Genomic DNA, 17,097 nt, shown 5'->3' on the forward strand with positions numbered 1-17,097 from the left:
TGATGTTTCTCTTTTGTTCAGATCCGACGTGGACTTCACCGTCTGAAGGAGGTTTTGGCGGTAGTGGAGAAAAACACTCAGAATCTGCAAAACAACTGCGGTAGTGTGTCGGAGGAAATCGATGAAATCTCCCGTCGGCTGCAGAAGGCACTCAAGGACCGGACGGATCACCTGCGCGGCGAAATGGACAAATACCTGTCGACGGAATTGAAGAATGTTGTAACGATGAAGGAAAATTTGGAGCTGGAAATTGCCAACATCCAAAGTAATTCTGATTTGGCCGAGAAGTACATGAACGAGGGCTCGGTTGAGTGGGATGACTGTGAGCTGATGGACACGAAGGAGATCTTTTTGCGAACGGTGGATTTCATCAGGAATTTTGACTGCGAAACGATGGATTACAGCAGAAAGGTGCGGTTTATTATGAACATCGACCCGAACAAGCTGATCATGGAGGTGTCGTCGTACGGAGATTTGAAGCTGCCATCGGATGTTGTTGGTACAAGTCAAAGCCAGAGTATGTTGCTACAGCCACCTTCCGGACCGGGCTTGATGCGTTCGAAGAGCGATCATCGATTGGCCGCTCAGTTCCGCCAGCAGGAAGCACAAGGATGGAATGCGGATGAGGAACCATTATTAGGAGGACGTCGGTTTGGAGAAAGACCAGTAAAACCGCCACCGGAAAAAGAGAAGTACGGAAATGAGTCTCGGTATGGTCGTGGAAACGATTATGACTATGACGATGAACCCGCTAGCAGGTCGACGAAAGGCCGTTTCCGGTCCAGGTTTGCCCGCAGCCACCAGCTAGACAACGACTCGGACAATGAATCCAAACAGGTACGTTTCAACGAGAAGGATGAGAAAACGAATAAGGTGTCCAGCACCGAGGATGTTGCCAAGGGTCCTTTGAGTGGAATCTTCAGGCTGATGGATTCACCCCGGGTAATGAAACGACTTCAGGATACGGAAAAAGGTAAAACCAAGAAAGCTTCCCCAGCGACTACTCCGACGATGCCGAAACCTTCTCCGTTTGCTGCCGCAAAACCGAAGGTCACTACAGCTAGACAGCTGTCCGAGGATGACGAGATCGCCAAGATCAAACGACAGAACAAGGGAGCTTCGACGAGTACAACGACAACCGTGACACCAACGCCAACTTCACCGGTAGCTACGGAGCCTGAGCGTCCTGCTGCCGAGCGAGTTTCCGCCCTGAAAGGGCGGGTATCTTCGACGCCAGCAGCGACCGCTAGCGATGACAGCGACAGTACTCCGAGCTCACCGGTCCGGCGTTCGTCTCCGCAAGTCGAGGTGAGATCCGATGAGGAATCATAACTTTATTCTAGAAATACCGATAGATTCTTAGCTAAAAAACGAAATGGAAACACTTAGATGATTATTCAAATACACTACAGTTTCGATGAGAAAAAGACACTACGGAAATTCGCCGCTAAGTATTATTTTCATGTCCCAAACTGTCTCGCGCGCTACCGAATAAAACTTGTGCGTAAAAATGCATGCCAATTTATCAACCCACCGTTGCTTGGAATCTTGTTTTAAAACAGTATTAGCTGCATCAGCGATTATCTATACTAAAATCTTCTCAACCTGCATTAAATGTTTGACCAACTCGAAACCATATCTCAACTCGCCAAGAAACGTACGTTAAATTTTGCTTCTCGTCGTGTCACGTAAATAACAAACGAAATCAAAACTTCATTACTCAATGTTTCTCTTTTATGTCGAAATACCAGCGCGAAACCAAATTGCAGCCCGCAACGTTGACCCGTTAAAACGAATTATTCAATTTGTGTAATTGTCCCCATAGAGCTGCGGCAAACCTCCGTCAATGTGGTTCAACAATCACGTTTGTGCAAACACTCAAAGTCGAAACGAATTACACACACACACACACTCGCAGGGTACACAGTCCTATCCGGGTCGTTCGACGCGGACCAAAACCACATGATGCTCTCTGTCGACAATTCCAACACGTTCAACTAATTAAATGTACCTGTTTATAAAAATACAATCTGTCCACATCAACATCTCTCACATCAAATGAACCTCTTCCCGTCTCTGTTTTTCATACCATCAATCATCATCACGCGCCAGGCCGATAGTGACCAGGATGAAACGGAACGCTCAAGCCGCACCCGTCAATCCTCTGCCATCAAGTCAGGAACTCCGGCCCCACAATCGAAAAAACCCGCCCGTTCCGACAGTAGCGAGTCAAACTCGTCCTCCGGCGAATCCTCCAGCACCTCACCGGTCCCATCTTCACCGGCTCGCGTTGAAGAACCTAAACCGAAAGCTTCGATTCTGAAAAATGCCGAACCCGCTCGAAACACAGCATCACCAACTACCAATTCGACCCCGGAGAGAAAACCCTTTCAGAGCCGATTCCTTCCGCAGACACAACCAACTCCACCGTCCGCAAAGAAGGAAGAATCCGAAAGTAGCAGTGAAGAGGAAACATCATCAGAAGAAGAATCCGACGAGGAAGAAGAGGAAGAGGTAGTAAAGCCGACACCGAAGCCAACTCCAACAGTAACTTCCCCCTCCATTCGCTCGGAACAACCCAGTTCTCCGTTATTCAGCCGTATTCAGGCTCGCGAAGCAGCCGCAATCGATTCAAAGAGAAACTCTCGCGAGGAGCCACGATCCAGTGGATACTCAAGCCCGACAAGTTACCGAAACAACTACGACCGGGACGAAAGCCCCAAATACGGAAGCTCCACGTCGTCTGCTCTCCGTTCGCGAACCACTGCCCACGTGGAACCCGAGGAGAATAAATACGGCAGCTCCGGGTAACGTCTCGCTTATACTGCATCTCTATCTGCTTGCTTTTCTTTTTCTTTCTTTCTCGGTTCCTTTTATAGGACACATTCTATGCTTTCAGATACACGAGTCGGTTTCTCAACAAGAGCAAAAGTACGGCCGTGGTTGCTCCCGAGGACGACGCCACGGGAGATGATTCCGACAGCCGGAGCAACCGCAGCCGTTTTACCGCCCTCCAGGATCGTCGCAATCGGTTAGCCCGGAGTCGTTCGTCGCATAATTTTGGCAACGATGAAGAAGATGATGAACCGGTCTCACCGACGACGTCCTCTCCGTCGGCTTATCTTGCTTCCAGGTGAGTCGTCAATTTGAGTTGATCCCGTGTTGCAATAACGGTTCGGCATTGTTTCGTAGATACGGAGCATCATCCTCACTTGCCTCACAACCGGCTGATCTATCGCGCAGTCGCTCAACCCATGCGCTGAAATCACGCGAACCTTCGCCGGATCGCAGCACCGGTAGTGACAAGGACGGAGCTGCCCTCAGCTCCTGGGCCCGTTATCTGAAGAACAAATACGGTAACCGTTCCACCAAGGACAGCAAGGAAACGCCATCATCCTCGCTGTCCAACACTTCATCATCGCTGGCCACCCCGTCAACATCGTCGGCAACCTCATCAGCCGCTGCTCGACGACTGAGTCTGGGCCTACCCCTGCGCCAAACAGACATCCTCAGCTCCGATGATGATTCAAAAAACGGGGTAGGCTCCCCTACCTCTCCTACGGCGGCAGCAGTCGGTATACCAGGGGCAGCAGGTATGTCCCCTAGGACACAGTACCTACAGAAGCGCCGACAACTGTTCCAGATAGGAGGTCGGGGGAGCGAACCAGGTTCCTTCACGTGGCCCCGCGGGATTGCCGTGGGCCCGGACAATAGCATCGTGGTAGCGGACTCTTCCAACCATCGCGTCCAGGTGTTTGACTCGAATGGCATCTTCGTCAAGGAGTTCGGTCAGTACGGTAACGGAGACGGGGAGTTCGACTGTCTGGCTGGCGTTGCCGTGAATCGGATCGGGCAGTTCATCATTGCCGATAGGTAAGTTTTTGGGCTATTGCGTTGGTATAATTTTCAGTATTCAAAAACAGATATTTGAAATGTTTGCGCAGTAAATAAGAGCGGGAGGTTTGTCAGAAGATTGTATGAAAAACTGAATTTGACACAATTTCTTATATTTCTCATATCAGTTAATAAGAATTTGAATGATTTCGGCAACACAGAGCGTATCGTCTTTCCAGTTTTCTGATACTCCCGTGGAAAAATGCCTAAAATTTTTTGATTGGACGGAATTGCGGGTTATTGGCCGGATTGTTATCGAAATCGAAATGGATTGTCGACGAAATCTTGTCGATGCGGCACCACTTTAGCACCTCCCGACTGGGGTGCTGGACTACCAAATTTAGCCAGAACATCTTTGTGTGCCTTAATGAAAGGTTCAAACAATTACCCCAAGCACTTTTGCTCGTGCTACATCGAGTCAATAGTCTTGTTGGTGATAAAAAGCTTAAGTTTTGAGTCCGCAGCTGCAAATTCCTTGCCAGATCATCAGTTTCCGGGTGAATTTATCAAACCTAAATTTGTTCGGAGTGATATGTCCAGATAAGAATTTTGTACGGGAAATAACCATCTTGACATAGGTTTCGACCTCCTCGAGAAGACATCCTCCATATTTCGGCCGACCCCATTCGTATATCTTCCGAGCAAGTGTTGTAGTGACTAGATTCTTCTTTAAATGTTCGGCAGAACAGAATCATCGATAACCTGCTCGTAGACGAGCGGCTGGCACCGTATTTTTGGCGACATCCCGATCCGAGAGTCTTGCGTTATGCTTTTTTTATTCAGTTCCTTCATTTAATAGGCCCAAACGCAAAATATCTTAAAACTAGAAATGTGATTCGATATACAAGATCGAATAATAGTTTTTTTACGAAAAATTTTACAGCTATCTTAAAACTAGGAATACAATGAAGTAGACAAGATGGGGAAGAATAGTTTTTTTATGAACTACAGTAACTGCAGCATCAGTTGTATAAGGGACAGAGTAGAGTAGGCGGATGCGATGACAGGGAAGAAAAACAAAACTTGCAACTTTCAGGCAAACGGGAGATCAGCATGAGTTAAAGCCTCTGGCTACCAAGATGTCAAGAAACGGGTTGACGAGTGGAATTCTTCGGATCCACGGGAATCATTCAAGAGTGATCAGATCTTCGACCCGCATCTCGCTTTAAATTCCTTTTATGCATGCATGCTAATGGCAATAGCAGTCACATAGTGGCGCTTTGGTAGTGGTCGGCTCCATAAGCCAGGACGGGGAACTTCTTAAAACGAGAAATAAAGGAGATGGGCTATATTAGGATATTTATAGGTTTTACAAAAATGATAAAGGACATATTGGGGAGATCGCGATTTGCCAGCATATTCTGAACTGGGACATTGGGTGGTCTACATCGAGCCCGAAGGGAATCCTTTAACTGAGACCTGGCGCCACAATATTCGGCGCACGCCCAAACAACGTGCTCGATGTCGTGATAGCCCTCGTGACAAGCGCACAGACTACTCTCTGCAAGTACAATACGCTTCAAATGCGCAACCAACTTGTAGTGGTTAGACATGAGCCGGGACATTATACGAATGAAATCCCGACCCACATCCATCCCCTGAACCAAGGCTTCGTTGATACCTCCGGGTTAATAGAATGTTGCCATCGTCCAAGGTTCCCGCTGCTCCATGAGTTTTGCCAGCTGTCGAGTGTCCTCTGATGACAAATACTGAAAAATTCATTGAAACAAATTGGTTTTTCGTAGATGTCACCTTCTAATGTACCCACCTTTGCTAAAGAGTCGGTCTTTTCATTACCCGGGATAGAGCAATGAGAGGGGACCTAAAAAAAGTTAATATGGTATGATTTTTCACATAACTTGTACAGAGACTCCCGTATCTTCCCCAGAAAAAATGGGAACTGCTTTTTGGGTTTCAGCGCGCGAAGAGCCTCGATATAGCTGAGGCTGTCCGAAATGATGAAATGGTGATGTAGAGTAGGGGACTTAGACATGAGCCCTGGAGAAGACCCATGTAGCTAAATCGCGACGTTGTTAAATCGCCATGCGAAAAGTGAATGTGCTTTTCAGACAACAGTTTTAGTAAAAGGTTATTTAAAATCGGTGAAAGACCATGCTGGTGCAGCTTCTCTGACAGAATGTTGATAGAAACTGAGTCAAAAGCCCCCTTAATATCCAAGAAGACTGATGCCATCTGCTGTTTGCTATCATGGGGCATTTGGATTTCTGTGGAGAGCAAGGCAAGGCAATCGTCCGTTCCTTTGCCTTTGCAGAAGCCAAATTGTGTATCTGGCAGTAAGCCATTTACTTCAACCCAATTGTCGAGGCGGAATAGGATCATTTTCTCGAACAACTTCCGGGTACAGGAAAGCATTGCAATTGGTCGGCACGAGTTGTGGTCGGAGGCTGGTTTACCTAGTTTTGAAATGGCAATGACCTTCACTTGCCTCCAATTATAAGGAACAATGTTAACCTTTAGGAACTTGTTAAATAAATTCAACAAGTGCCTTTACGCAGGGTCAAGCAGCAGATTTTTCAGCAAGTTGAATTTGATTCTGTCTCACCTTGGGGCGTTATTGTTGCATGATAAGAGAGCGAGAGAGAACGCCACCATCGAAAACGGTCTTTCGTTTGTGGGTTTGAGAGGAGACGCGACGCGGTACGCTTTCTGTACCGGGACAGAGTCCTGAAAGATCTACTTGGCGATGGCGAATATTCAGCTCATCGCTGTTTCTATCGTTAACCCGTCGGCGAACCAGTGCCAACACCGGCGTTTTTTGGCTTTCATTAGACTCTTCATTCACCTTTGTAACGACGCGTACTGTTGATAGCTAGCGGGAAATCCGTCGTCCCAGAAGGTCTTATATGCAGTGGACTTCCCGCGTACAGCTCTGAACACTCTTTGTCCCACCACAGGGTGGGAGACCATCCATGGGTATTCACGCTGGGTACTTATATATTTAGTAGTAGTAAAAGTAGCGGCTTTCGTTTTCCTATAAGAATACGAAAATTCATACTAGTTTCAATTAAAAATCAGTAATTCTGATTCTTATTTTAATTTTCGTTAAATTAAATTATAAGAATGCGAATCATAAAACGCGATTAGAATGCCGCAAACACGGGAAATATCCACACCAATAGTTCGTCAGTCGTCCAATATTATCGCTAGCTCGTTATTCCGCGAAATCGAACAACGACAAGTAAATATCGTTACTAGTGAATTTTCGTTTGCCCAGCACTATGTTCAATATTGAAGGGACTGATGTCGTTGTCAATCTCAAAGCCAAAACGAGTGTGTGATGAAAATGATGAAATTGAATTTACACGCATGCTTGTACGTCGTTGTCTCATTTTCGTTTTCGCAATGTTCTGGTGGTTCAGAAAGAAGCATCGCTATCTCATCAATTTCGCCTGATTCTGGCAAATGAAAAAAAAATTGGCTCTGACCTCAACACATCCCAATTCAGCTGGAGATTCAAAGAACTTTTCGGCCCACATTTTTGCAGTCAGGTTTTTGACATGGGTGTGCAAGATCAATTTTCTTTTATCGGCTTCCATGTTACACAACTTTTTATTATCGAAGAGGGAAACTAAAACCGTGTTTTTAAGAAGCAGCACTCCTAAGAACCAATGATATTGAAATCCTGTTTTGTCGTTTATCAGTAAGAAATTATAAACTTTGAAAGCTTTCGATCATTTATATTTGAATTTTCAAGTTCATTAAAACACGAGAATTGTAACCTGCCGGGCTTCTGAGACCGATTACCTTTTTAGGGTTAATACTACACGTATCAAGTGCAACTTGGATCACTGATACACGTGTACTTTCAAAACAAATCGCTGCCAAAATATTCCTAGTCCGACCACTAGAGGTACTTTTATTAAATTAATTATTAAATAAATTAATTAATAAGGAAATTTTGTCAGTTCCACTGGTCCGTTTCGTCCTACATGGTTTCGTTGAACGATACAAATGGATGCATGACATACAATTTTCACTAAATATCTACCGGTTTCAACAGTGTGCGACATACACTATTACGTTGGTGTATCTACTTTCTCGATCATTGAATTCTCAATCGATGACAACTGCCTTTCATCCGATAAGCTCTCCGATAAGGTTTTAGTTGTTCCGTCTATTTGTCAGGGCGCATTGCGGCAGCTTAACGGAAATAACGGGGTAAAAATAAATAATGACAAACATTATTCAGTGTCTGTCCTATTGCGCGTGGAGATCTTCTTTAGTGGCCGAGCCACATTTGTCTGCACCTAGGGGATCATTCTTTTTTCGTGTCTTTAACGTCAATCTCATGAGTGTTGAAACTGGCGTAGTGCCACACATCTAGATGTACTTCCTTGCTATTTGCACTTACTGGTCACCAGCGTACGCCCGCGTCCTTGATATTATTTCCTCGTTTATTGCGCTGGTAGTAGATTTTGGTGTGCTGGATAGTGCTGTTTCAATTTGAACAGCTATCACAAATTTGACAATTGCTTGTGATTAAGGTATTGCAATTAAAAACTGTGCTTTGGTTTGGTTAGCCGTAAATGAGTAGACAATCGGTTAAGACGCAGTCTCCTCTGTGTCTTCTGTATAAGGTGCAAGGATGTGATGTCTGACTACAGTACTTGCACGTAGAGATTTGGTCTTAATGGGTACAGTGTGTAGTTTGTTTAATAATAGTACCATAAGCTTTAAGTTCTACAGCAAAATAGGAGATAATAGGTCTTTCCACCCACATTATCACCACACAAACATCTGTAAGTAATACCCTGGAAGAAAACTTCAAGTATCTGACGTTACGGATTTTATTTCTCCTTTTTGCGACATGCATTTTGCAGTTAGCTCTAGGAGGGTACGGCTTCCAATGCTGTCATTTGGAGAGTTTTAGGTCGTTCTGTAAAACAGGGACGGCGAAACACTTTACGCTCGAGTGAGTAGAAAGCATAGGGTGAGGGGTCCATTAGTGAGGATTGTTTCCCTTTTCGCAATGCACACACTTACATTACATTCACATTGAATCACGTTCGTTTACGCAAATGGAATTGTGGTACATCGATGTTTTCAAATGTGTGTAGTGCGAGATACGTGCGTTGCGCATCTAATTTTTTTGAAATGGTTCAAAATTTCGAGTGGGTAATTACCCACTCGGTTATTTTCGAGTGGGTAGTACTACCCATACTACCCACGCTTTCCGCCGGCCCTGCTGTAAAATGATTCTCACTTCTTGGTATAATATGGTGAATTATATCAGGACTAAATTGATAACGACACTGTTCGGATGAACTAGACACTATTTCTTTTGTAGTAGCACTATCAACGGAAGCTTAAAAATTAAATAGAACCCTCTTACTTCCAATGTCGAATCCTTCCTAATTTCCGAATCAGCGAACGACGACAGTTTTTCGGTTTCAGCGAGCTTAAGGCGGCGAGATAATATGTCCAACGGACTCGGCCTTCTGTTCATGCCGTTCCTTGACTGCACTGTCGAACTGCTTGCCGTCCAAACTAGCGCACGGCAACAGTTCTAATTCCCTATCAGGATTCGGTGAACTCTTCTATTCTGCGTTCTAGCTGCAAATCATTTAGATTTCGTTTACATTTGTCGATTTGATTTACGATTTGTCTTTTCTTACTTTACACACGACTCCTAGCTTTGTTTTTTTACTCCTTCTTTCCCCTTTGCCTCACATAATAATTTTATTGAAAACTTTTCAACTTTGCGAGTGTTGATACTTAACCTGGGTTCGGCGGTCTTATCGATTGCGATTTTACCGACTGCCGAGAATGATTACCAGGCGATGTCAACATACCCCAGTCTGTAACATTCGGTAGTTTCTCCGGAATTATTGTCCTGAACTTCCAACACTGCCAAATTTCCCACCGCATATCTAGGCACCTTACTATCAGTTAATGTCACATCCGCTTGGCAGATCCTTACATCCGCTCCTCTTACTACTTCTTCCGTTCTTCGTCGTACCCAGTTCGTCGTGTTCTTCCCATCAACCTCGAACACTAGATCTCCAACTTGCAACAGCTTTCAGTTCAATTAAAAATGAGAATGACTTCAATACCTTTCTGTAATTAAAGTAAAGAGCGTAATTTTTTTTCTCTCCAAGAGAATTGCTCTCTGGACTCCCTACACGCTCATTCATAACAACTCAAATTTGAGTTGCCAGCCACTCAATTTCATAAAAAGTGCACATAGTCAAAAATTGAGTTTTCCTCGTTTACTCAGTTTTGAGTTTGGGATAAAAATGTCAAATTTGAGTACATTTTACTGAAGAGGGAAATACAGAAAATAATCATTCCGCATTTTTAATAAAACTACAAAGATATTCATTGGCATTTCAAATAACATTTACCTAATCCTCCAGACCGTTGTCCAGATGTTTGCGATGATCGGGAATTTGATCCAAGGGTCGTTCTCTACATCTATTTCATGCCGATCGTCATCTTGTATAAATTGTCGAAACTACAAAAACACAACTGGAAGTAAGATTTGAAAGCAAGCAAAACTCAATGAAACTTACCTACTAGTTTTATGAACGATCATCGGCTTTAGCTTCAGGCTCTTTTTAAAATTTAAATCAACACCTATAATTCCGCAAACTTTTTTGAGAGTATTTTTTTCACTCAGAACTTTGAAAATTTTATGATTACTCAAGAAATGAGTTAGTTCTACTCAAATTAAAACTCATTTTTTGACATATTGCTATTACTTTTGACATTGAGTGCTCCGAACTCAAATTTTGAGTAGTTTTGAATGAGCGTGTAGAAATGAATGGCATGTTTCTTTTCGCTCGAGTGCTGTCAGTTTAATCGAAGATGGCGTCGTTGAAAAAGCTGTTCGACTACAACGGAACGAGTTTGCGTGACGCCAGCTGAAAATATCACTGCTCCCATACCTTGATTCAACGAACCCTCAAGATGGACGACATCATCTGTCGGAAGAAGACTCGGTCCCCCGAGTACACCAACGAGCAGAGAGCGATCGTGAAATCGCAGTGCCGGTGGATGACTACAGCGGGACATCATTCGGGCTGGACGACGAAAGTTACTTTCCGCTCTTGAAGACCCACATTCCAGGAAATTACAGCTACTATTCCAGCTACTATTCCACACCCCTCGAAGTAAAATGTAAGTTTGAGCATAAATTTAAAAAAAAATTATGCTGTACATCGCCATATCGGACAGAGGAATTTCAAAGCCGTGCTTCAAGCCGAGCGGTCTGGCCATCACTGAACAAGTGTACCAGGAAGAGTGTCTTGAGAAAATTCTTCTGCCGTTCTTAGAGGAGCATCACGCGGATAGGAAGCACATCTTCGGGCCGGACAAGGCGTCTTCCCATTACGCCAAGATGCTGGAGTATCTTGAGCAGAGAAAGATACCGTACGATCCGAAAAAAAGGAACCCGACCAACTTGCCCCAGTGTCCTCCCATTGAGGATTTTTTCGGCTCCCTCAGTGTCCTAGTGTACAAAAATAATTGGCGGGCCTAGGATTCGAAGCAGTTGACCATCAGGATCCAGAATTGTATCCGGAAGATGGACGTCAGTGCTGTCCAGCGTTCTTGTGAGAGCATCGCGACTAAGTCGTGTCCTATGGCTGACCATGGCCCCTTCTCCAATATTCATTGACATTTTTTTTGAAGAATAAACATTATGTGTTTAATAAAAAAAATAATGAATTCGTCGAAAAAAAGTTTGTTTTTGTTTTTTAACTACATGACTGAAAAAAATCTCATTTTTTATTGAACACCCGTTACTTTGGTCTATTATGCAGAGTTGGTAGACACTCCTTTGACCAACGTTCCCATAATTTGTTAGCCAGATACTGTGACTGCTTGTAATGATTTTGTAGAGCTAATGGCTTCTTCCTTAGCTGTAATGGCTTCTTCCTTAGCTGATTCTTGTGAGATATATGTCAATGGACGAGTGTCAATGATTTCGTCCGTTAGTTTTTTTTCATCATCTAGCACACACAGAGCCGAAAAAATGCTTCCACAGAATAGTATCGGCTACTCTAAGTTCTTCCTGCTGAAGTGGCTTCTGAACAGTCGAGTGCTCAGCCTAGATGTGTTTGTGATGGATCTTTGTGGTCTTGGATCTAACGATTGGTAACCCAGCTTTGTTACGCTGACGTTTAACTATAAAGCGCACTGTCGTTGCAGTCACTCTAATCAGCTCTATCCATCTATAAACATCTACAGCATCGACATAGCACGACTCCTCACGCTTCTTCGTTGGTCTCATCTATTTACCCAGTGCATGGTCACTGATCGTGCGATCGATACAGACAATACGAACCATTCTTCGATTCCGTATCGTTCTGTAACCCAATCTCTTCAAATCCAGAAACTCTTCCCTATACTGAACTTATACGTATCAGAATGCAGTCTGGAAAGTCCTCGAAACCTCTCCCAGAGCCGACAGAAAGTCAGGGTAGTTCGACACCCAACTGTTCTGCTTTCATATCCCCGGGAATAATCTTCAGGTTCATGGAATCCAACATTAAATTCCTTGGTACTCAAAGCGATTACCCATACGGTTCGTGGTTCGATATTTGAGGCGTCGTCAGCATCTGGATGTACAGTTTCCGGGCCCGTGACTTTCCCACCGAATTATGACGTTCGTAGAGATTTGGAGCCTTCTGCCCTTTGTGCGTTTGCAGTCCCTCCAGATTCTTGGCTCTCTGAACGAAAGACAAATTGGACAAATTCAACTTCTTGGCCACATCCCTGACCGTAGCATTTGGATCCCGCTTAAACCCTTTCACTACACGTCTGTGACCCTGATCACTAATAGAACATCTCTTCTGACCGCATTTCTCCTTCCGTTCGATGCTCAGAGTTTGATAGTAACAGCGATATCCCGATGAGAGAGTTGCAGATTTTTCAGGTGCTTGCGCAAAATCAATTCGTAACGTTGCTTTTTGGGTGACACCATTTTTTCCAATTTTCGAAAACTGACAGCGATAAAAATACAATGTAAACAATACACTCTAAGCTACTTCTACCCAAATTTTCAAGAGAAAATACCCAATGAATAATTAAGAACGGGAACGACCACTAAGTTTGTGGGTTCAAAGATAATTTTTGGTCTCGGGATTCAATCACAAAACATTTATACCGCGTTAAAGTCAACGTTTCAAAGGGAGTACTCCCTTTGAAACGTTGACTTTAACGCAAAGTAAATGTTTTGTGTTTGAAATCCGAGACCAAAAAGCCATCTTTGAATCTCCAATGGAATATTTTCATATGAGACTCCCTTTATATTATTATCCTCGGCATATCTCTAAGTAAAGTTTCAACTTTCTCTTTTCCTTCAAACAGATACAACCATCGTATACAGGTCCTGGATCCAGCCGGGCGCTTCCTGCGCTCATTCGGAACCCAGGGCACGGCGGACGGCAAGTTCAACTACCCGTGGGGTATCACCACCGATGCGCTAGGTTTCATCTACGTGTGCGATAAGGAAAATCACCGTATTCAGGTTCGGCCCCTAATAACCCAGCACTGCCTGTTGTGTACGAATGGTAATTTTTTTCTTTTTGTAGGTATTCCAATCGGACGGCACTTTCATCGGTAAATTTGGATCATGCGGCAAAGAGGAAGGCCAGCTGGAACATCCGCATTACATTGCCGTGTCCAATACGAATCGTGTCGTTGTTTCCGATTCCAACAATCATCGCATTCAGGTGAGACAGAAAAAAATGCAGTAATCTTTTGTCTAGCTTCAAAGCTATTAGAATAAATCGAAGAATGTTAGAAATGGGATGCAGAATCAGAAAGTTCACCAATATTCGATCTAACAGTTTTCCACAAATAGAACTCGCACGAAACAGACAAAAACAAAATCCACCAATCAACGTACTATCAAGATGGAATTTCAATAAGAAGACAATCCGATAACCAGGGCCAGCATATTTGGCTCTCACATATTGTCGGCTGACTGGTGTGAAAACGAACGAATTCCTAACTTGTAACAATGGGAAGACATTTGTGTGTCCGTTCGTTCATCCGACCGAATCATTTCGATTCCTTCATTTGAGCAGGCTGTTTCCGGTCAATCACTCGATGCGTGCAGCCGCAATAAAAGTCCATCCCATCCGATTCAATTCCATTCATCAGAGATTCGGGCTGCTGGGGAAAATCCTTATCAAGTGGCATTTCATCAAGGAAACCAATATTTCGACACGGCAAATACATGTAGATTGACCTAGCTAGGTGAGGGCTCTTATCTAACAACAGAAAAATCAGCACTTCAAAATCGAATAGGTTTTTCTGCTCGGCGTGCTGTGGTGTTCGCACCTTTCCTCCCTACACACACACTTCACTTTGTTGGCATCGACATACGTTCGTTTATGCAACATGTTTCCGGTTCGGTTTCCGGGTGGTAGGCTACTTTGATGGACATGCGTTCATGAGGACGAATGAACTGAACCAAAACGGGGGGACGGCCGATAGGATATGTTGCTGTTTATCGACTTATTATCGAAGGAATATTCATTTAATTTTTTGTTTTTTTTTCCTTTTTAAGATCTTTGACGTCAACGGTCGCGTGGTGACCACATTCGGCGGCGAAGGCTCCGACGAGGGTCAATTCAAATTTCCGAGGTAAGTGTAGAAATAAGTAGATGGTCAGATAGTAAATCCTCATTTGAAGTATTTGAATCGTTTCAATTTCGGATGAGCGGGTCAAATATTTTGTCTGTCAAAATTGGTAATAGCATTGTTGATGCGGCTGGAGTTGCCGCAACTGCACAAGTGGCCATAATAGATCGTAGCCAATTTTTACCAAATTTGCAATTTGTTCCGCACCAATTAGTGAAGGGACTATACCGAAATGCAATGTTCACCGTGATGCCTTATTTCATGTCAAGGTTACGGGGAACAGTCATAAATTATGTGATACGTCTAGGACGAGAGGGGGTATGACAATATGTTACAGTCTAATGTTTTGGAGCATATGTTTTACATTTTAATGAACATGAAATGCGAAAAACATGGAATTTAGCCACTTATATATTAATATTATTTTAACAGATCTTTAACAGCTTTCAGATATTTTAAGGTGCAAAATTGTTTCTGAACACGAAATTCCTAACATTTTTCGTTTGAAAGTTTTTTTTTTGAGTTAAAATGTCAGTTTTGGATGTTTGTAGTCACACCGATTAAAAGAGTGATGAAAGATAGAAACGAAAAAACAGAGTTTTGAATATAATACTTACTTTAATTTCTAAGGTAATGTCAAAGAAAAACCTAAAACTCACAGAGTTTCTTTATGAAGCGCGTTAGCCCTCCGGAAGTCGCGCAAATCGTTCACTGAACGAGCAGCCGCAGCTGTTTTAAGACTATTCCGCTAGATATTCAGAGCACCGTGTACTCAGTGCACTAGCGCGACTGCCGGAAAGTTAAGAAACAACGAACTGTACGGTTTGGGAATTCAATCTCAAGTGACGGTCCAGCCGTCTATTTATATGACGTTAACCTCGAAGCGTTACTTACTGTTACGCTTTCCTATTCGAGCATAGGCAAAGGGCGTATGCTACAGCTGTTACCGCTTTAGTTGCTTAGTTCATCTTTTGTTTTTATAAAATTGGTATAATATTTCTGCTTACAATATTTTGAATTTATGCTTAACTGATCTATTATACAAAAAAAATTGTTCGATCTCAGGCTCCCCTGATATAAATACATTTACATAATTCGACATTTTCAATTCCGAAAGTTCATTATCATTCAATGATATATAAAATTTGAGTCCACCTTTGTGGCTCGCTGTCTTTTCGACCTTCGTGATCCTGAACCGACGTCGACAGTTTCCTTTTCGTGCCTCTCCTGACGAAATCCTCTTCGGGGAAACCTCTAAATTCCTCCTCTTCGCTGTGTTCGACCACCTCCGCATCAGTACACTCCGTCCTTTTGGACGAAACGTACCTCGAGACCACATTTGGCTTTCTGTGGTTAAAATCAGTTATTCTTAACTGAGTGCGGTGTGCCATTATTGGCACGTTTCCAATCGTAACCTGGAATGTATTTTTAGAAATTTGTTGCCTTTAACCAACGCATATGATGATGAGGATTATGGTTCTTGTACCACACCTCATCACCTTCAATCAGATTGCCCAAAGCATTGTTAGAACGTTCTCGGACTACAGTAGGAGTAACAGCGGATGACTTCTCATCATTAGGTAAGTTTGTTGGTAACAGTCTGACTAATCTTTCTGCCTGACCATTATTTGGACTCAATTAACTTTCTTTACGGAAAATCAGCAAAATGTCTTAGTCCATGAAATTGCCTAATTCAGTGATAATTGATTAGACATTTGCAACAAGACGAGTATTATAACTAGTAGTTTTTCACTTCGTCGATTATGACGAATCATGTATCCTGAAATCTCTCAATCTTTAAAATCAGTAGTCCAGTCTGCTCTAACTCGACCAGATAAGGATAACCGCGCAAAGCAACAGATTTAAGATTTTTGTTTTCTTGTACATTGTGTGAAAACAAAAATACAATGTCTTATATTCCTGCACTGTAAAACTACACCGTAGCGGTTGATGTTAAGTATTGACGTACCCATTCGTCTATTCGTGGGTACAAGGGCAGTGACAAAAATGTCACACTTAACCGAGGTGATATGATATTCGAAAGAACTACCATATCTGATAATATCGAATTGTAAGTCCAAGCTACGTACACCAAGTCACGAGTAGCTTGAACTTATAATTTGCTATTGTCAGATCTGGTAGTTGTTAGTAGGGCTTGTTGCTTTCCCATCACTCAAACACCATTAAGAACATCGGGAAAGAAGTTCTTTCGAATATCACATAACGCAGACGGCATATCAAGAAAGCAGTGTACGTGCTTTTAAAAATCATCTAGTATTATAAAAATCGGCACACAGTTGTTGTTTTAAACACCACTGTTTCCCGAGAAGTGCAACAACCGCGCCTAGTACCTAGAAGATGTATTGTTGAGCGTGAAATTAAATTTGATGTATTATCTTGAGTTGTGTTGGTCGGTTAACGGACGATCCGGTCGAAGTGAAGAAGTTAGTGAAAAAAGACGCAAATTTGAGCGGGCTTAATTTCATTTCTTTCAAAATTGGTGTTGACCCTCAACTTCGTGAAATGGCTCTCAATGCCGATACCTGGCCGGATGGGATGTATTTCCGCGAGTTCATCGACTTTCGGCAA

The 17,097-nt window shown here is 43.2% G+C and overlaps 1 protein-coding gene across 6 annotated transcripts in view; it reads left to right on the plus strand.

Annotated features, from left to right (window-relative positions):
• The window catches only part of LOC131693705 (RING finger protein nhl-1), a 259,363-nt gene that overhangs the window by 175,636 nt on the left and 66,630 nt on the right, over positions 1-17,097 (plus strand). For 4 of the 6 annotated variants that reach the window (XM_058981776.1, XM_058981779.1, XM_058981777.1 and 1 more), the window contains 7 exons: positions 22-1,308; positions 2,113-2,807; positions 2,900-3,133; positions 3,193-3,873; positions 13,228-13,387; positions 13,452-13,592; positions 14,435-14,511. In XM_058981776.1, coding sequence (XP_058837759.1) covers positions 22-1,308; positions 2,113-2,807; positions 2,900-3,133; positions 3,193-3,873; positions 13,228-13,387; positions 13,452-13,592; positions 14,435-14,511 — 3,275 coding nt within the window. The remainder of the gene's footprint in view (positions 1-21; positions 1,309-2,112; positions 2,808-2,899; positions 3,134-3,192; positions 3,874-13,227; positions 13,388-13,451; positions 13,593-14,434; positions 14,512-17,097) is intronic. The other 2 variants (XM_058981780.1, XM_058981781.1) reach the window with 2 other exon arrangements.

Source organism: Topomyia yanbarensis, chromosome 3 (assembly GCF_030247195.1).
Source record: "Topomyia yanbarensis strain Yona2022 chromosome 3, ASM3024719v1, whole genome shotgun sequence".
NCBI lineage: Eukaryota > Metazoa > Arthropoda > Insecta > Diptera > Culicidae > Topomyia > Topomyia yanbarensis.